The sequence below is a fragment of the Lissotriton helveticus genome, chromosome 1_1 (genome assembly GCF_964261635.1).
Source record: "Lissotriton helveticus chromosome 1_1, aLisHel1.1, whole genome shotgun sequence".
NCBI lineage: Eukaryota > Metazoa > Chordata > Amphibia > Caudata > Salamandridae > Lissotriton > Lissotriton helveticus.
The window spans coordinates 1,795,313,049-1,795,334,668 of NC_136057.1; the positions used below are offsets into that span (position 1 = coordinate 1,795,313,049).

The window sequence follows — 21,620 nt, forward strand, 5'->3', positions numbered from 1 at the left end:
TAGCTTAGCCATTATGGCATTCTGGTGAGTGGTTTTGAGGTTTTTCACTTTGTTGTCCATCAGATGGTTGTACGCAGATGATCCCTGTGAATCGTGCATATCTCTACATTCAGGACATTTTGGCATGTTCTGCCCTGGAATAGAACTCAGAAATTCCTTAATCAGGACCTGTGTAGGTCGTGAATAATAGGCTCCAATATGGTACAGTGTGAACATACTGATTTTTTTTTTTAATGTATTTACTTTTGGGGAAATTGCACCTGACTAAGTCATTTAAAAGAGCGACCATGTTTGATGTGTCTTTATCTACAAGATGCTCAGCAACTTTCTGAAGAAGCAGGGGGAGTTCCTGGGAGAGCTGCTCGGGGAGAAATCTTTGGGGAAGTGGTGGTCCTTTTTCCCCAGCAGCCGAGGAAGCTCCATTTGGACTGTTCGAGATGCATATAATGCATTATATGTTCCTTGAAGTTGAACCGAGGGAACAGGGATGATATGATTCACATGATCATCCCTGTTCCTGATGTGAAGGAGGTCAACCGTCGCCCACAGCAATTTATTTCAAGCAGCAGAAATGCTCTCCAGTGAGTGCCACCGCCCCCTCCGCTGCCCTCATGTTTGTTTTCGTGTTGGCACCAGCCCTGTGTCAGCAGACACACAATCTGACAATACATCCAAGGCAAGCGGAACTTGAACTCTCTCCAGTGCCTTGCCTCGAATTAAATGTCTATTTAGGTTAAATTCAACGTTGACAAAAACGCGAGCGCAAAACGCACCAGTCACAGTGGCCGCTGCAGTCACCCATAAGTCTAACTTTTATTCTAGTGACTGTAATCATGTCTCTTCACTGCCTGAAGAGAAGAATGTGCATTGTTTGACTTTTTACATGGTTTCATCCCTGTGCAGCCTTGGCTGAATGAATGAATATCCTCATTCATTTGTCTGATTTTAATACTAGTGCATGGGCTGATGCGTCCTTTAATGCAGCCTGCAGAGCAGCATTATTATCCACTGATTAGCCTACCTTTAATATTTGTGATGGGCGCAATGTCCTCTCTAGACAATCTGAAGAGCAGAATACATATTAATTGTTCTGTCTAAAATATTATTCATGACAGTGTTTTTCTGTGTGCCCTGCAGGGCTGCATTTATACCCAATGATTAGCACAGCTTTTCTTTTACTATCTGGGCACACTACTGTCCCTTCGCATCCTGAAAATATGATTTGCTATGCATTGTTATGTTATTCATTGATAATACCCTTCCTGTGCAGCCACCATATAATTAATATTGATTGATGCATCTGACTTTATTAATAGTGAATGGGCATACCGCTCCAGTGCAACATTAAGCCTCATTGGTCACTCGAATATTCACGGCCCTCTACCACGAAGGGGCACCACGCCGGCCAGTGCAGCCCGAAGAGCGAATAAATATTAATTGTTTAGCCAGCTTTATTCATGAAGGAGTGGGGCGTCCTGCACATCAGCGTTAATATGCATTGATTACAATAGCTTTCATTGGCTGGACACACTGATTTTCATACAAGAACATGTAATAATCATTGATTAGCCTTCGATATTAATGATGACGCACACTGTCCTAGTCATTCATCCAGAGTATCCTGCAGTGCAACATTAATATTAATTGATTAGCTTGACTTTTAGTACTGATGATGAGGCCCAGTGTCATCTGCAGCTGATGGGCAGCTTCGATATTCATCCTTGCATGAGTTTAAATGGATTATTAATGGAGGGGCCCTCCATTGCTTGCAGAGCCGCATTAATAATCATTCATCCATTAGTTTAACTTTTATATTGATGAAGAAGCAGTGTGTACTACAGCACAGCACGCAAGGCAGCAATTTATTATTTCTCATTCATTTATATATCGAATATGAGGCAGGAATGTCTGTGAAGGGAAAGCATTTGTAGTAAGAGAATTCATTCATTCATTAGCTTACATGTAAAATTAATAGAGGGGCGCACTGTACACCCTTGCAGCTTGCAAAGCAGCATTAATATAGGCCTTTCATTAAGTTAAAGCCATTTGCTTTGCTATACAATACTATTAGCAAAGCCCAAATGCCTTTAACTTAATCAAAGGCGCGACCTATTACATTTTCAATGCTTGGGTAACAGACCGATCGCAGCCCTTTAGTAAAAATATATCAGGCCCAAACATGTACCTGATGCAGATCACAAAATGCTGTAAATAGGTCAGTGAGTCACTGCATTTGTCAGAGAAATCATTTTGTCACTTGCAGTTCGTAAGTTAAAATCCTAACATACAACAGTTAGCTATTGAATACTGCAAGGTAAAAATGGTACCGTTATGTTTCAACCCCCAGTCTTTGTTTGATTACCCAAATGTCTCAAAAATAAATTGTTATATTTTTATTTACAGCACCTGGTAAAAAAGCCTGACAACCTGAACCTGTTTAGTTGGTTCTTTTGTTGTGTGCAGTTTAAATCAAAACAATCTTTGAGGTTCTCAGCATTGTATCTTGAAGTCTGTTATGAAGCTCTGTGGTTATACTGAATAAGCAGCTACCTATGTTATATGACAGCTCTTTAATAATGTAATACCTGCACTTTCACAATTGCTTTATTAACCTTCCTGCTTTCTCAAATTTGCTTGAAAATGCACAATTTTTCCACTATTTTTTCAAAATTTTCTCGGGGGGAAATCCCCCCGAACCCTCCTGAGGGGGTTCGGGCTCGTTCGCTACGCTCGCTCGCTACGGTGCTGTATGATTATCAGTTTCCGCCGCACCACTTTCAAATGTCACCAGCCGCCACTGCCTGCAAGCCTATGTTTTCGCGCTGGTAGTTCTTTTCCCCGAGGGTGTTATATGAATGTTGTTTTTTCTAATTTTCATTGTTCTCTTTTGACAGTTTTTGCGTGCCAGGTGCTCAAATACAAGTTTGAATTCTGACTTTCCTTTCATGGTAGTTCCTTATGAATGTACTGGTTCTCGTTCTCAAGGTTTTTCTTTCCTGGTAGTTTCTCTTTCAAACTGCTGAAGAATATTCCTTGATTGTCACTCTTATCTTCCTCTTGGCAGTTCTCACCCTCTCCCATTATGGACAGCATGTCTGATCAGATGGAGGTGGATGAGGATGACATGGCCCTCTTTCGTGGGTGCGGCAGCTTCAGTGAATATGGTAGTAGTCGAGTCAGTGGTGGCAGCTCCTATGTGATGGAATCCAGAGATGAGGATCGGTTGTCTGGGCAGGAACAAATGTATAATGTCTTTAACCCTCGTCCAAATACGTCATCTGCCACAACTTCCCGGAAATCTCAGGCCAGCGGTTCAGATCCAGGTGAGTGTAAATGGTCTTCATAGGAGAATCCCTCGCTGTCTGTCACTCCCTGATTCACCTCATTAGACCTCTTAACGTTTTACAATGATTCTGAGTCATGTATTGCATAAATATAGTCAAATTATGTTTTGTTGTTTTGACTTATTTATTCTTGTACGGTGTATTTGTTCACCTTTAATGTCTCCTTGCACTGAATTGAGAACAAGTAAACCAACATGGCTTGGTAAAATAGTTCAAGCATAATCTGATTATTGGACAAATGTTTTTATTAATTTCCCAACAACAATGTGATTTTCCTGTTTCTGCATGCCATTATGAATTATGTTCTGAAGTGTGGATGCCCTTACCTCAAGGAATGCCAAAGACAGTAGGTCAGCTTTTATGTGCCAACGCATAAAAACACAGGCATTCACAAGTATTGTCTACATGTGTTGCATGCACAAAACCTGTTTGTCACATTAAAGCCTGTCATATTAGATTTGCTTTCTTGGATTGCTTTCTGTATAGGATGCACATTAGTTTTAAATAATTGAATGTGACAGACCGGGTATTTTTTTAGATGCAAAATAGTGCCTCATGCCTTCCAGTGGGAATCATTTCTGGAAGCCAGAAAGCCAGAACAATACAACAGATAGACAATAGCAAGAGGTGAGAGAGCAATACTTTTTTGCGTGGAAGCAAGGCCTCTCTCTAAATACTTTAAAGATCAGTCGCAATATGACTTGCAGATATCAGTACTGTCAAGCCCGACTTAAAAATTATCTGTCATTCTTTTGGAATTTTTCTAAACATGGGACTGTGAGAAAGTGCCTCTTTTGAGTTAGCCCGCAGTTTGTGCCTAGAAATTGATGTGGTTTTGATTGTAGTGCACGGAGTCCCTGCCAACCAGGTCCCCTGTGCCACTGCTCCCTCCCTAAAACAAATCCACAATTGGTAAATTTCAGCCCCCTGCAAGTCCCTAGTAAATGGTACATTGGGTACCTAGGTCATAAGAGCTGAAGAAGGTCCCCCATCGCCAATGCCACTGCCCCTGCAGCTTGCATGCCTTGGTGTAGTGAAAAACTACGAAATCTCTGCCTGGGTGCAATGCCAGCCAGCACGGCCTAAGGTATAGGTAAGTCACCCCTTTAGCAAGCATTACAGCCCTAAGGCAGGGTGCTCTGTATCACAGGTATGGGCATATCTTCATGAGCAGATATGCCCCCGCAATACTTAAGTCCATTCTCAAATATTGTAAGTACCAGGGAAGCCATAGAGAATACATGGGCTGGAAACTCGACAACCAGAGTCCCCCAGCCTCATGATGGCATCACTGAAACCGGGAGCGTTTGCTAACAAACAACTCCTTCAAAAAAATTCACACTGATGCCTACGTGGGATTTATTAAACCATGTACTCTGAGGCTGAGGGCGTTTTAGAGGTGCCCCCTGAAAACCTACCAAGCCTGGTGTGGTCTTTGAAAAGCTGTACTCAGCCTGTGCCCACCAGACATGTTTCTGGACCCCTGGGTCGGGAGCCCTCCGTCTGAGAAGCCAGAAACAAATCACATCTTGGACGGAGGTGGCACACCTCCTTCCCCAGCATGGTCACATTGTTCAAGAGGGAAGCTTCAAAGGCCTTCTTCCTTCGTAGCACAACCACAGCCTCTGCTGCTAGCACCAGCTGGCCTCCACCGGTTCAGACCCCACTTTGGGCGAGAGACCCAGCGGGAAACTTTAAAAGACTAGGAGGTGTGCCCCCCTTCACCAACTCTACCCCTTAGGTGTTACAGTTGAAGTTAGGCACACTTAGTAGTCCCCTGCCCCCCCATCTTGAGGATGTTGGGACTTCTCTAATCAGGGTTCGGACTATGCCCCCTCTCTCAGAAGGGTAGCATAATAGTGGGTATAGACACCGCAGGTAAAGAACCGATTGGTCCCTACCTACTACTTCCGTTTAACATCTCTAAATCTAGTATTTAGGGGCTCCCTCTGACCCTGAAACGAGTTCCTGCTGACATAAGAAGGACGAAGACAACACTTTGTAGAGAAGACTGAAGACACTCACTGACTTCGCACCAGCCTGTCTGTAGCTTCAAAGACCCTACAAAGAAGACAACACCTGTCCTGCAGCCAGCGACCTCCAAAACCTGAGAAAGACTGCCTGCCTGTTATAAAGACTAGAACTCCTGAGGACAGCGGAGCTGTCCCCAAGAAATCTACACAAAAGAATCTGGTAACCGCAAGTCCTTACCACTCTGCACCCGACGCCTCCAGCCCCTGTCCAGGTGGCCACAGATCCAGAAAATGTTCCCCAGCGTTCCTAAGCCCAAGTCCAGCGTTGGCTTACCCCTCCTGGACTCCACATTGACGCCTGCAGTGGGAATCCAAAGGCTCTCCGCATCCGGCCTGGGTTAGAAAAACCCGACGTCATAGGACACCCATGCCTTGGGGAGCACGACCAACGGTGTTCCTATGACCCACAACATCCCAACTTTCCTCTTCTGTTGCTGGTGTACTTCGAGCAACCTCTGGTTCAACTACTGCAGCCTGTTTCCCAAACAAGTTCCTCCATTCACTTGTATTGGATGCCCGATGCTGTATTTGCACTCTGTCGCCCCTGTGTATGTTTGGTGCTGCCTTGTGCTTGCCCTAACCTCTGAAGCTTGAACCCAGCAGCCGCTTTACCTACTTGCAAGCAGCATGTCTTCAAGCACCCCAAGTCCCGGTGGTGTAGCCTTTGTGCTTACGTAAACCTTGCCCTCTGTTGATCTTAAACCCCGAAGACTGTAACTGTGAGTTGTGTACTTAGCCGTGAAACTGCATTGTTGTTTTCCTCTATAGGTTAACATTGCAATGTTTGAAAAGGGTATACAACCTTTACCACGCATTTTTTACCACGCAATACCATTATCACGCATCTATTACAACGTAAAGACTTTTACCATGAATACTTTTACCACGCATATTTTTACCACGCAAGTACCTTTACAACGCATGTACTTTTACAACGCATTATAGTAAAAAGTATGTTAAATGTAAAATAACTTTAAAATATTATTTGATTTTAGATTTATTATAAATACTTTTGTAATTTTTGAAAATAATGTGTTAATTTTAAAAAAAAGGAATTAATTAAACTTTTGTTTTTGGTTTAAAAATAATACTAGAGTATTATTTGTTCTAATTAATTATTTTTGCTAATTTGGTAATTTATTAAAATAAAAAAATTTATTTAGGGTTTTGGGATACAGGGGTATTTTTAGGGTTCAGGGCTAGGTTTGGGTTTTGGGGTACAGGGGTATTTTTAGGGTTCAGGGCTAGGTTTGGGTTTTGGGGTACAGGGGCATTTTTAGGGTTCAGGGCTAGGTTTGGGTTTTGGGGTACAGGGGTATTTTTAGGGTTCAGGGCTAGGTTTGAGTTTTGGGGTACAGGGGTATTTTTAGGGTTCAGGGCTAGGTTTGGGTTTTGGGGTACAGGGGTATTTTAGGGTTCAGGGCTAGGTTTGGGTTTTGGGGTACAGGGGTATTTTAGGGTTCAGGGCTAGGTTTGGGTTTTGGGGTACATGGGTATTTTTAGGGTTCATGGGTATTTTTTAGGGTTCAGGGCTAGGTTTGGGTTTTGGGATACAGGGGTATTTTTAGGGTTCAGGGCTAGGTTTGGGTTTTGGGGTACAGGGGTATTTTAGGGTTCAGGGCTAGGTTTGGGGTACAGGGGTATTTTAGGGTTCAGGGCTAGGTTTGGGGATACAGGGGTATTTTTAGGGTTCAGGGCTAGGTTTGGGTTTTGGGGTACAGGGGTATTTTTAGGGTTCAGGGCTAGGTTTGGGTTTTGGGATACAGGGGTATTTTTAGGGTTCAGGGCTAGGTTTGGGTTTTGGGGTACAGGGGTAGGTTTGGGTTTTGGGATACAGGGGTATTTTTAGGGTTCAGGGCTAGGTTTGGGTTTTGGGGTACAGGGGTATTTTTAGGGTTCAGGGCTAGGTTTGGGTTTTGGGGTACAGGGGTATTTTAGGGTTCAGGGCTAGGTTTGGGGGTACAGGGGTATTTTATGGTTCAGGGCTAGGTTTGGGGTACAGGGGTATTTTTAGGGTTCAGGGCTAGGTTTGGGGTACAGGGGTATTTTTAGGGTTCAGGGCTAGGTTTGGGGTACAGGGGTATTTTAGGGTTCAGGGCTAGGTTTGGGGTACAGGGGTATTTTAGGGTTCAGGGCTAGGTTTGGGTTTTGGGGTACAGGGGTATTTTTAGGGTTCAGGGCTAGGTTTGGGGTTTGGGGTACAGGGGTATTTTTAGGGTTCAGGGCTAGGTTTGGGTTTTGGGATACAGGGGTATTTTTAGGGTTCAGGGCTAGGTTTGGGTTTTGGGGTACAGGGGTATTTTAGGGTTATGGGGTAGGTTTGGGTTTTAAATAAATTAAAACTAAAATTAAATTAAATTATATATTTTAATTATTGACATTTTAAAAAATAATATATACTTACCAATACTTACGTTGTAATGGTATGCGTTGTAATGGCATCTGCGATGTAAAAAAATGCGTTGTAATGGTAGTTCGTTGTAATGGATCCTGCGTTGTAAAAATTGCGTTGTAAAGGTATGCGTTATAACGTCATACATCCTTTGAAAAGTGTCAACTTTTGAAAGGAATTAAGTATTTTCCTGAAAAACTTGCTTACCTTTTTGCGAAGATGTGGTCTTAAAATAAAACTCGAAGCTTATTTTTAGGTCTTGTGGCGATTACCGCGCGAAAGCGCGGTCTCGCCAGAGACCTATAGTCACCGGCTCAGCTTCCCAGGAGACAAGAGATGGCCACGCGCATCTTCAAGAATCCGAGCGGGCCGCTCGCGCGTGTGCACATCGCCTGTCTCCTGGGAAGCTCCAACACACACAGCCACACCTCCCCCTGCTTTCGCACACGCATGCGCGCACACACACACAAGCGCACACACACACACACAAGCGCACTGTGACCCACCCCCCACTCCCCTACAACTAAGGCCCACTCACCGCCACTCCGGACTTCTGCAGCCCCGCGTCTCCACTGCTTCTCTGGCCAGGCACTCTGTGGGCGCGGGCTTCTGGCAAAAGACGGAAGTCCCGCCCCACTACAGGTTTCGTTTTTGCCAGTGGCATACGTCTTGTTTAAAAGACAGCGAGCGGGTTGCTGTGAAAAGCTGCATCATCGATGCAGACGGTGAGAGAGCAGGCCAGAAGTTTTCAGATGTGCCATGCAGTACCAGCTGCTCTGGCTCAAATCAATTAGTGCAAACCATGTCAAAGGTACAGAGCTCCCCCCTGTCCCCCTCCCCCCCTTCGCGCTGCACTCAGAAGTGCTGTGTTAAGGTGTGTGTCATCACAGGGTAAAGGTACTAGATGCATCGGCCTGGGAAGGATTGAAAGTGCCATTGACCCTTGAACTGCAAGTCACGAAAGAGGTCAGCCTTGATTCTGGTCTCCCCCCTGCGAACCCTGGATTTAGAGATGTCCGGGTCAGCGGCGCGTGCTTCTCTGCGGACACCCTCCGAATGCCAGCAATGGATGTGGTGCGGATTCGTGTATGAGGAAGGAGCTCTGGTCATCAATACGGACACACCGGGCACACAACCCAGCAAACAGAGCCGAAGCAGCCTCATTGTGTGAAGCCAGATAGGCCATCCCTTCCCCAAGCCCTCATCCTCAGCGCTCCTTTTCTGGAAAAACAGCAGCACACAGACCTCTGACCCTCTGGGCCGGTCACCACACGCACCGCGCACACTCTCTGCGAGTGAGCCCAGGCTGCCCCCGATCCCGCCGAGTGCCGCCGCTGCCCGCAGCTGTGCTCCTGGTCTGCTGCGGTGGTAGTTCCTCTGCTGCGCTGCGTTGTTCCCTGTTTAATTTTTATTGTATTGTCGCTGCGTTGTTCCCTGTTTAATTTTTATTGTATTGTCGCTGCGTTGTTCCCTGTTTGAATTTTCATTGTACTGTATTTTCTCTGCTGTCCTCCCGTTGTGCCCCTGCCCTCTGCTTATTCATTATTTTGTTCTCCCTCTGTTGTGCCCAGCCCGGTCGCGTTTCCTGCCACCTCCCCGCTCCCAGCCGCTGCCCCCCTGCTGCCCTGCCCCCTTCCCTCTGACTCCCTTCCCATTCGCCGCCCTGCTCCCGCCTCCCAGCTGCTCCTCCCTCGCTCCGCCCCCCCCCCACTATCCAGATATGGCAGAGTGGCAAACGCGAAGCGTGCGCGCCGATTGTGCGCCGAAGGCGTGCCAAAGGTAAGCCCGTCTGCGCCCGTCCGCGCCTGGACCGCGCCCAGCGCCAGGACCCCTGGCCCCCGCAGACACCAGCCCACCCGCCGGACCTACAACGCCACTGAACTCAACGCACTGAACTCCGGCCGGATCCCTGGGTGCTACCGAGCCACCCCGAGACGCACCCACGGGCCCTTCAGCTGCCTCTCCTGCAAGTTCTCCGGCATCCGGACCTGCACGGCAACCACACCCTCCAAGCCGAGAACTAGCACCAACCACCTGAAGTGCATCCTGCTCAACACCCGCTCCGTCCACAGACACGCCGTGGAGCTCTGGAGCCTGCTCGACTCAACATCACCAGACGTCGCCTTCCTCACGGAAACCTGGATGAACGCCTCCTCAGCACCCGACATCGCCATCGCCATCCCGGACGGATACAAGATCTCCCGGAGGGACCGCGGCAACCAGACCGGAGGAGGCATCGCCATCATCCACAGGAACACCATCCACATCACGACCAACACCGTCGACACCCTCACAACCGCCGAACACCTGCACTGCCAGATCCACACCGACCCCAAGACCACCCTCAGAGGCACCCTCATCTACAGACCCCCGGGACCACGCACACAATTCAGCGAAGACATCGCCGACTTCATCAGCCCGCACGCCCTCCCCTCCGTTGATTACATCCTCCTCGGGGACCTCAACTTCCACCTGGAGAACAACAACGACCACAACACCACCACTCTGCTGGACAACCTCCGCCTCAAGCAGCTGGTGACCACCCCCACCCACCGCGCCGGACACACACTCGACCCAGTCTTCTCCTCCAGCAAGGACATCGCCTTCAGCCACACCACCAGACTCCACTGGACGGACCACAGCTGCGTCCACTTCAGCTTCAGAAAGAACACGATCCACCACCACCAGCTACAGGTTGCACGCAGAAGCTGGAACAAGATTACTGCCGACCAGCTCGCCGCATCCCTGAGCTGGGACCCCCCCGCCAGCTCAGCGAACCCCAGCCAGGCCGCCAACAACCTCACAAAGTGGATCAGCAACTGCGCAGACGACCTCCCCCCACTGAGGACCCCGCCCAGCAGACCCGGCAGCAAGAAAGCACCATGGTTCACCGACGAACTCAAGAGCTCCAAGAAGAACTGCCGAGCCCTCGAGAGAGCCTGGCGCAGAAACCCAACACCAGACAACATGACCACCCTCAAGCTCGCCACTCGAAAACACCACCAACTGATCCACGCCACCAAGAAAACCGCATTCAAGGAACGACTGGACAACAACGCCCACAACAGCAAGGAACTCTTCAACATCGTCAAGGAGCTCTCCAACCCCAGCGCCGAAAACAACGACATCACCCCATCGCAAGACCTCTGCAACTCCCTCGCCTCCTACTTCCACAACAAGATCGCAGACATACACAACAGCTTCAGCACACAGCCGACGCACCCCACGACCGCACCTGCACCGCCCACAACCACCCTCCGAGCCTGGACCCAGATCACCACCGAAGAAACCCTACGCACGATGAACTCCATCCACTCCTGATCTCCAATCGACCCCTGCCCTCACTACGTCTTCAACAAGGCCGACGCTGTCATCGCGCCCCACCTGCGGGACATCATCAACACCTCCTTCGACACCGCCACCTTCCCGGAGAGTTGGAAGCACGCCGAACTCAGCGCTCTACTGAAGAAACCTTCCGCGGACCCCACCGAACTCGAAAACTACCGACCCATCTCGCCCCTCCCGTTTCCGGCCAAAGTCATCGAGAAGACCGTCAAGAAGCAGCTGGCCGCCTTCCTCAAGACGAACGGATCCCTTGACCTCTCGCAGTTTGGCTTCCGGGCCAACCACAGCACCGAGACCGCCCTGATTGCAGCCGCCGACGACATCCGACAACGGAGAAACAGCGGCCCTCATCCTCCTGGACCTCTCCGCGGTATTCGACACTGTCTGCCACCGCACCCTAGTGCAGCGACTCAGCAACGTCGGAATCCAAGAGAAGGCACTAGAATGGATCATCTCCTTCCTCGCCGGAAGGACACAGAGAGTCCGCCTCCCCCCGTTCAGATCAGAAGCCACCGAAGTCATCTGCGGAGTCCCTCAAGGCTCCTCGCTCAGCCCCACCCTCTTCAATGTCTACATGAGCCCCCTTGCGGCCATCGCACGCCAACACAACCTCAACATCATCTCCTACGCCGACGACACCCAGCTGATCCTCTCCCTCACCAACGACCCCGCCACGGCCAGAGCCAACCTACACGAAGGGATGAAAGACGTAGCCGAGTGGATGAGGAACAGCCGCCTGAAACTGAACTCAGACAAGACGGAAGTCCTCATCCTGGGATCCTCGCCCTCCGCCTGGGACGACTCCTGGTGGCCCCCTGCCCTGGGCAGCGCACCCAAACCGACAGACCACGCACGCAACCTGGGCTTCATCCTGGACTCCTCCCTCTCCATGACCAGACAAGTCAACGCCGTCTCCTCGTCGTGCTTCAACATCCTGCGCATGCTACGTAAGATCTTCCGGTGGATCCCCACCGAGACCAGGAAGACGGTCACCCAGGCCCTCGTCACGAGCCGATTGGACTACGGCAACTCCCTCTACGCCGGAACCACCGCCAAACTCCAGAAGAGACTCCAGCGGATCCAGAACGCCTCAGCAAGACTCATCCTGGACATCCCCCGACACAGCCACATCTCCGGACACCTGAGAGACCTGCACTGGCTCCCGGTAAACAAGAGAATCACGTTCCGACTCCTCACCCACGCACACAAAGCCCTACACAACCAAGGCCCAAGATACCTCAACAACCGCCTCAACTTCTACACTCCCACACGCCAGCTTCGATCGACCAACCACGCCCTCGCCGCCGTCCCCCGCATCCGAAGAGCCACCACAGGAGGAAGGTCCTTCTCCTACCTGGCCGCCAAGACGTGGAACTCCCTCCCGACCCACCTCCGCCTGACCCAAGACCACCTCGCCTTCAGGAAGCAGCTCAAGACCTGGCTGTTCGAGCAGTAGCGGACCCCCCCTCCCCAAGCGCCTTGAGACCCTCCGGGTGAGTAGCGCGCTATATAAATGCTGTGATTGATTGATTGATTGATACGACTGCAGCAAGTAAAAGTTTCGAGACGTGCTTGCTGACTCACCACGGCAGCACCTGAAATATAAACACAAGGGTGTCCCGGCAGAGAAAACTAATACTGGAGTGGGAGAAGGAAACTGAAAAAATGGAAGGAAAAAAAAATCAACCGACTCTTGAAACTACGCTCTAATAATTGAACCAAGGGTCAGAAAACAAATCCAACATCAAAAAAATTCTATATATTGGAAATATCTCTGTCTTTTATTGATTCAAAGAACATAAACATAATTTGAAAGCAATGATTTATGCATAAATACATGCAAATAGAACCGTCTCCCCAAACTCCATAGCATCACACAATCAAACTTCTCACATACCACTCATACCTTGCAAATCATACCCATTCCTAAAAGACCCAACTTGAACTCTCATATGGTCAACATTACAAAACACCAACTCCCAGGGAGAAAAGATGTCCCTTCGCAATACTGCACAAAGGCCACATGTTTAAAATTGTCTTGACACATACATATATTTATAGATCTGATATGCATTTACAGGTCTATTTCAACATCTGGCACTGCAGCTATCAGACACCGAATCAAAATTGAACTAACAATTGGGAAAAATGTTCTCTCTGGTTTTCATTATTCTGTTTTATGAATAAAAAGCTAAAAATTATAAATAATTGAAACGGATTAAAACAGGTTTGCTTTCAAGTTATGTTTATGTACTTTGAATAAATAAAATAAATGGATATATTTCCAATATATTGCATTTCTGTGCTGTTTGATTTGATTTCTGACTCTTGGTTTAGAGCTTAGATTTGGAGGCGACCAACCACCTGAGACGGTTAGATGTTCATGATGAACAATAATGTGCGTCGTCGTCAGGATGCTCTAATGAGGGTGGGAGGTGTGATCTAAGGAGGGGGCGGGTGCAAACGTTCAGCGCTGCATCCGACGCGTTGCACTATTGTAATGGGCGCGGGATGAATAGGCTATAGGCGGGTCTTAGTTAGAGGGCTTTATTGAGGCGAACAGAAAGTCAGTACAGGTCTTTCTTAGATGGGTTGCCCGGCGTGGGGATCGGCTTCGGCTGGTCCTAGGGGTCCTTGTCTTGGTGGCCTCGCTCCTCCTGCTCCTCCGGGACAGGGTCTCGTCCAGATCCGTGGTGCCTCTCGGTAGGTTAAACAAACAGGGAGAAGTGTCAGGGGTGTTGTCCAGGATATTTACAGGTGTTAGGGGAATGGAGTGAGGAAGTAACCCGTGTGCTACACTCGGGGCGTAAGTACGGTGAAGGGTGTATGTGCTCGGGGATAAGGGTACACCGGGACGAGGGGAACCAGATCACGCTGTCGACCCACCCTTTCTCCCAACCCAACCTGCAATTCTGCCCCGTACCTGTGTAAGCCACACACCTCCCCCGGGTGTGTGGCGGGGCGGCTCGTGGGGACGTTGGCCTCCTGGCGTATTCTCCGTCACAGGTGCCGCTTCTCTTCTCGACTCCACTTCCTCCGGTCTTCTTCCACTCTCCTCTTCCTCCGATCGGGTTCTCCTTCCTCTGCTCTGCTCCTCTTCTACCTCGCCTCTCCAAACACTCCGGGTGAACAAGCACACCTTGCCTCTCTCAGCTTCCGTATTTGACGTCGGAGCGTCTTCTGTAGTCCCGCCCACTCCTCTTGAGACTGTGAGTTAAAGGGCCAGGGGTTATCATCCTCGTCCGATGTCTTGATACTGTATTCCGCTGATGGTAGCTCGTTCTGTGAAAGGCAGAAAAGAGGGTGGGGGTTTTGTAAGTTCCCCGGCAAAGCCTTGAAACCCCTGTTCTGTGGGGAGTGCGGCCCCCCCTCCGTTACAACTATGGAACAGGGTTTGAATATACTCCTTAATACAGACCACAGTGACAGTGTGAAAAAACAACACACTGTTTCGTTTTGCTTTATTCCTATGTGGCAATGCTTTGCTCAAAACAGGCACATTAACGGGCTATTGTCTCGAAGGCAGAACACGGGGTAGGAGGAGTGCCACACAGGTAGGTGCTGTAACAAGGATGCCGAAAGTACTCGCCAGCAAGGCACGCCACATATAGCCGTCCTTCACAACATAGACGACACAGCGCATGGGCTGACAATCACCAAGCCCATGTGCGTTCAACAAAACACATCTGTATCGGACTGCCAACTGCCGCCCAACGGTACCTGTAGTAGCCATACGGCCAACCGCACCTACAACAGCCGAACACGTACAGCAGCGCAACAACACCAGACTCCGCTCCGACATGCCATGGAGCCTAACAAAGGCAAAAGCTTGCCTCTCTTAAGTACATGTGAAGAGAAGGCAAGCTGTATGCCTTTGTTTCCCTCTGTGATACAAAAGGGGATGATGGACGGAGCGTTTGAGCAAATCAAACACTCACCCCCAGTCAACTGATCTGGGTTTAATCCATCACCATTCTTTAGCCCACTCAGCCACACCATTTCAGACATGGCTATATGCAAATCAGTCTGACCCAGTGCCTCATGGGAACAGTCCAGTCCGAACTGCCAAGCCATGTCTTCCATGGACCGGAAACAAGCATCCTGGGACCGGTTTCGGATTCATAATCCTCATCAGCCAGGCTATCTTGAATCCAGTGGCCAAGTGAGCAAGGGACTCACGTCTGAGCATACCCTGCCACACTTAGGGCGAACAAAGCGATACAAAAGGGGATGATGGACGGAGCGTTTGAGCAAATCAAACACTCACCCCCAGTCAACTGAATGGACGGAGCGTTTGAGCAAATCAAACACTCACCCCCAGTCAACTGATCTGGGTTTAATCCATCACCATTCTTTAGCCCACTCAGCCACCCCATTTCAGACATGGCTATATGCAAATCAGTCTGACCCTGTGCCTCATGGGAACAGTCCAGCCCGAACTGCCAAGCCATGTCTTCCATGGACCGGAAACAAGCATCCTGGGACCGGTTTCGGATTCATAATCCTCATCAGCCAGGCTATCTTGAATCCAGTGGCCAAGTGAGCAAGGGACTCACGTCTGAGCATACCCTGCCACACTTAGGGCGAACAAAGCGATACAGGATGCTTGTTTCCGGTCCATGGAAGACATGGCTTGGCAGTTCGGGCTGGACTGTTCCCATGCGGCACAGGGTCAGACTGATTTGCATATGGCCATGTCTGAAATGGGGTGGCTGAGTGGGCTAAAGCATGGTAATGGATTAAACCCAGATCAGTTGACTGGGGGTGAGTGTTTGATTTGCTCAAACGCTCCGTCCATCATCCCCTTTTGTATCGCTTTGTTCGCCCTAAGTGTGGCAGGGTATGCTCAGACGTGAGTCCCTTGCTCACTTGGCCACTGGATTCAAGATAGCCTGGCTGATGAGGATTATGAATCCGAAACCGGTCCCAGGATGCTTGTTTCCGGTCCATGGAAGACATGGCTTGGCAGTTCGGGCTGGACTGTTCCCATGAGGCACAGGGTCAGACTGATTTGCATATGGCCATGTCTGAAATGGGGTGGCTGAGTGGGCTAAAGAATGGTGATGGATTAAATCCAGATCAGTTGACTGGGGGTGAGTGTTTGATTTGCTCAAATGCTCCGTCCATCATCCTCTTTTGTATCGCTTTGTTTCCCTCTGTGGCATTTACACTTAAATGCAAGGTTCCAGGCAGCCCCCAGTCAGCATATACAAACAAAAGAAGGCCGGATGGCCCCTTCACTTCGGCCCAGCTGGAGGTGAAACAAGCATTTGCAATGCAATAGGTCTCGCAGTTGTGAGAGTTTGAGCTATTGGCATTGTAAATGGCAATGCCTTTTAATTACGTGTTGGTTTTTAAAACATAAATGAAAGGCATTGTCATTTACAATGCCAATAGCTTAAACTCTCGCAAATGCGAGACCTATTGCATTGCAAATGCTTGTGTTCAGTGTTGCCGTTTTCACCACTCTGTGCCCCTTGCACCTTGTTTCACCAGCTGCGCGGACCGGTGAGTTCACTATGTGTGGCCTGAGAATCATTAAACATTTCGCCCTGTTTCAAGTTGGAAAGAGCAGCCCGTACAAGGAATGTGTACGCCAAAAGTACTACATTTTTTTTTTTCACAACCAATTTTATTGAGCAAATGAGCATTGAGAATGTGGCATCTCCACAACCGAAGAACACCACAACAATATCAAAACAGCAATTACATAGGCAGTAAATGATGGAGCAGACTCAAAAAAAAATAGGCTCAGTATAGAAGCTCCCCAGTGACCCACCCTAACCCACAACTCCACCCCCCCAACCCCAGACACCCCCCAAACCCCCCACCACACGTACATAGAAAGCAATAAAGAAAAATAAGTAGGTGTAGCGCCACCAGGGCGATGCTGCTTCGGGCCAATAGTGTCACTGTGGTCAAATGTCCTCCTCTCGCTCCGCTGGGGGGTCCAGGGATAGACCACGGTAGTCAGCCCAACGCTTCCAAATTTTGTAGTGCTTGCGAGGGCAGCCCCGCGCTTCAAAGATCGGCCTCTCCAGGCCCATGAAGTAATCCAGCCCAGCCTTCCATGCAGACAGGGGGGGGGCCCTCACTGCTTTCCATGCCCGGGCCAGGTCCCGCTTGGCCACGACCAGCCCTAATAGCAGCAAGTGGCGCTTATATATGTTACCCCCAACCCCTTCCATGATGTGCAGTAGGCCCAACCGGTGGGTACGAGGAAGGTCCCAGCCCAGCACCTCAGCCAGGCAACTCCACACACCCCTCCAGAACCCAGTCAGCCGGCCACACGTCCACACAGTATGCATTAGGGACCCAGGCACCGACCCACAGCGCAAGCATTCCTGGGATGCAATCAAACCAGCTTTCCACAATCGTTCACGCGTATAGTAAGCTCGATGCAGGTATTTGAATTGAATGAGCCGGAGCCGGACAGCAATGGCGGTTCCACGTGGGGACTCCAGCGCCTCCCTCCAATCGTCTTCATCGAGGGGGCCCACGTCCACCTCCCATGCCTCCCGAAGAGAGTGCAGGGTGGAGGAGCAGTGGATAATAAGCGTCTGGTATATCCTGGAGACCTTCCTGTCTCCCAAGTCTCCCATAAACACCTTAGCCTCGACCGGGCTAAACTCTGGCAAGGAGTCGAGGCCGGCGATGCTCGGGGTGAGGGCATGTCGCAGCTGAAGATAGCGGAAGAATTGGGACTGAGGCATTTGGAATTCCGTGCGGAGCTCCTCGAAGGATTTGAGGGTTGTGCCCGACATGACCTGGCCCAGTTGTGTAACCCCTATGGCTTCCCAACCCTCAAAGCCGGTCAAAGCCGCCAGTTCCGGGAGCAGACCATTATGCCAAAGCGGCGTCTCAGCCGTCAACCTGCCCCACCATCCCATGCGGTGCAAGGATTGTCGCCACATGGCAAAGACCACCCTTGTGACCGAAGGTAACCCACGACGCAGGCGAGCCGAATATAGGATGGTGTGGAGCGTGCGATCACCCATGAGCGATCGTTCCAGGGCGTAGGCCGGATCACCTCTATCGCCATACCACCACTCATTAAGAACAAGTAGCTGGGAAGCCTGGTAGTAGGAGAGGAGGTCCGAGGTGGCCAGGCCGCCACAGTATGTGGACAGAAAACACGTCCTCAATGCCACTCTGGCCGCACCACCATCCCATAGGAAGCGACCCAACACCGAGTTAACCTGACGGAACCACTCTAGGCCGATGGGGTACGGGAAATTCTGGAGCTGGTATAGGAGACGCGGAAGCGCCACCATCTTGAAGATGGCCGATCTTCCAAAGATAGTGAGCGGCATCCTGGACCAAGTTTTGACATCGGCCTGTACCCGCTCCCACACCGGCAGGACTCCACGCGCCCAGGCCACGACCCGCGACTCCGATAGGAAAACGCCAAAGTATTTCAGGCCATCCGGCGCCACTCGCAACTCCGCAGCCCAGGGGTCAGCAACCACTCCGCCACCCAGCACCCACAGGGTCGATTTATTAAGGTTAAGACGAAGACCCGAGGCCTCGCCGAACGCGCGCATAATCTCCAGGACCCGGGGACCCGAGAGCTGTAGGTCGGTGAGAAAGAAGAGGACGTCATCCGCATACAGCGCAATCCTATCCGTCAGGTCCCCATTCCAGACAAAGCCACACAACTGGGCATCCACTCGTACCCGCGACGCCAGGGGCTCCATGGCAAGGGCAAACAGATACGGGGACAGAGGGCAACCCTGCCGAGTACCTCGACCTATATGGAAGCGCCCAGAGGTAGCTCCGGCCACTCGGACCGAGGCCGTCACGTTTGTGTAGAGAAGACGGACATATGACAGGAAAACCGGCCCCAAGTTGAGGCGGGCTAAGAGGGCGAACAGGTATACCCAACTCACAGAATCAAAGGCTCTGTCCATATCCGCCAAGAATAGTGCCGCCTGCTCGTCTCTAACACCCATAGCATCCACTGCCGCTTGCGCCCGTCGGATGTTATGCCGGGTGGCCCTCCCAGGCATGAATCCAGCCTGGTCGGGGTGGACCAGGTCAGTAATGTGGGGTAATAGGCGGTTCGCTAAGGCCTTAGCCAGAATCTTAGCCTCGATGTTTAACAGGGAAATAGGCCGGTAAGAGTCGTGTCTGTCCGGCTCCCTGCCCGGCTTTAAGAAGACCACGATCTCGGCGTGGCGCCAGTCCGGCGGCAGCTCCCCCTGAGCCCGCGCCGCCTCCAGGGCACGCCGATAGTGGGGCCCCAGCTGGACGTGAAACTTTTTATAGAATTCGCACGGGTATCCGCTCGGGCCGGGCGCCTTCCCGGTATTCAGTTGACCAAGGGCCTCCCCGAGTTCTTCAGCCGTGAGCGGGGCGTCCAGGGCAGTCCTGGTCTCATCAGGAACGGCCCGTGGTAGCAGGTCATCAAGATATGCGGAGATCCCACCCTCTTCCAAGTGGTCACAAGGGGCGTACTGCGTCTCGTAATAGCGGGCAAAGCTAGCCGCCAGTAGGGCTGGGTCAGTCATAATGGAGCCGTCCTCCGCCGTAAGGCCCGGCAACACAAGAGGCTGGAAGGTCGCCTGACACAATCTATGTAGCATAGTGCAGGACTTGTCGCCCCACTGGTATACCCTGCTGCGCGTGGCGAGCCACGCCTGCCGGGCTTCATCACGTAGGACGGAGGCGTACGACTGCTGGGCCTGCAAGAGCCGCCGCACCATACCTTCGTCGCCCCCGAGACTACCACGCTGCTCCAGTTCCTCTACACGGGCGGCAGCGGTCACAATGGCATCCCGATGCTTCCGCCGAGCAGCCACGCACCAAGCAATATCAATACCCCGCAACGTGGGTTTCAGTGCCTCCCACACCACCATTGCATCCACATCACCCACTAGATTCTCACGCCAATAATGATCAATCGCCTCGCGCAGGTGATGCACGTACTCGGGCCGTTGCAGCTGCCAGGACGACATCCGCCATCTAAACGGCTGTCGTTTGGAAGGGAGGGTCATGGTAGCTAGGACCGGGGAGTGATCAGATAGGCCCCTGGGGAGTATCACACCATCTCTGACTCGACTCAGACAGGCACCCGGCACAAACAGATAGTCCAGCCTTGAAAAGGACCCATGCACCGCCGACACAAACGTGAATTCACGCGCAGCAGGGTGAAAATGTCGCCACACATCAACCCATCCCAGGCCACTCACAGTTGCACGCAATCTGGTTGGAGCAGCAGCGGGGGGGGGGATCCAACACAACAGGCACCCGCCTCCGACGATCCAGGCCCACATCCATAACCTCATTCCAGTCACCTCCCACCATGGTCAGCACCTCCGGAATCTCGTCCCACAGCGCGAACAGCCGCTCAGATAGGGCCCATTGGAGAGGGGGGGGGCGTACACGCTACCAAACACCACCTGTTCGGTACCCAGCAGGCCCTTGATGAAAACATATCGGCCCTGAGGGTCAATCCATTGCTTTTCATGCACGTAAGACACCCTGCGGTGCACCAAAATAGCCACCCCCCGCGAGCCCCTCGTGAAACCCGCATGGTACACTTGTTGAAAACCAAACCTCTGGAGGCTAAGGGCCTTGGAGCCCAGCATGTGGGTCTCCTGAAGCAGCAGCACGTCCACCATCTCCCTCTTCCCCCATCGTAGCACAGCCCCTCGCTTGATTTTATCTAAAATTCCTCTCACATTCCATGTCACAACACGCAGGGCCTTTTGAGGAGACATAGTCGTATAATCAGCCATAATCAACACAGTGACCAGCACCCGGCCCTCCACACCACCCCGGCGCACCCCACAAAGCAACAAAATCAACAGTCATAGGCACGTGTGGTCCCACCCTTCCAACCCCAACACTCAGCAACCCCCCCCAGACCCAAACCCCCCCAACCATTAGCAACAAAAGAACATCCCCCCTCGCCCCGCTCCCCCCACCCCAATACCTCAGAGAACATTGAAGTATCTGTCGCGGCATGGAGAGACCCGGGTCCAGAACGGAGAACCCAGGGCCCGCCATACCAATGGATCCCAACACCCCAATCAACACACACACCCCCCCCCCCCCACAACACTCACAACCGTGAGGGTCAGAGGCCCACAAAAGGTGCCTCCCGAGCCCCACCGTGCTCCCGCTAAAAGTGATAGAAGTCCGCAAACGGGAACAGACTGGTATAGGGAAGTCAAAATAGAACAGTCTCACCAGCCTATGAAGGGCAACTCAGCACTCAGCAACAAGGCCCAGTCCCATCAGAGTTCAACCGCCGGCATCAGAGTGTTCCGAGTCTCTCGCACCACCTGTCGGCGATGCACTGGCAGAGGCCGACCGCTTCCGAGACCGGGACCTCCGGTGTCGACCCTTCCGATTCTGGCGGTTCGTCCGCTCCGGCGATGACCTCTGGGACCCGCCCGGATTCAGACCCGGCTGGGCATGCGGCCGGAGCTGCACCGTCTCGTCGGTCCAACGGAAAACCTCCTCAGGCGAATCAAAGAAATGTGTCCTGGACTGGTGCAC

The 21,620-nt window shown here is 51.2% G+C and overlaps 1 protein-coding gene across 1 annotated transcript in view; it reads left to right on the forward strand.

Moving 5' to 3' along the window:
- The window catches only part of LOC144752864 (histone acetyltransferase p300-like), a 381,934-nt gene that overhangs the window by 63,388 nt on the left and 296,926 nt on the right, over positions 1-21,620 (forward strand). Inside the window, exon 2 of the mRNA XM_078640701.1 lies at positions 3,065-3,323. Within this exon, the coding sequence (XP_078496827.1) occupies positions 3,065-3,323 (259 nt within the window). The remainder of the gene's footprint in view (positions 1-3,064; positions 3,324-21,620) is intronic.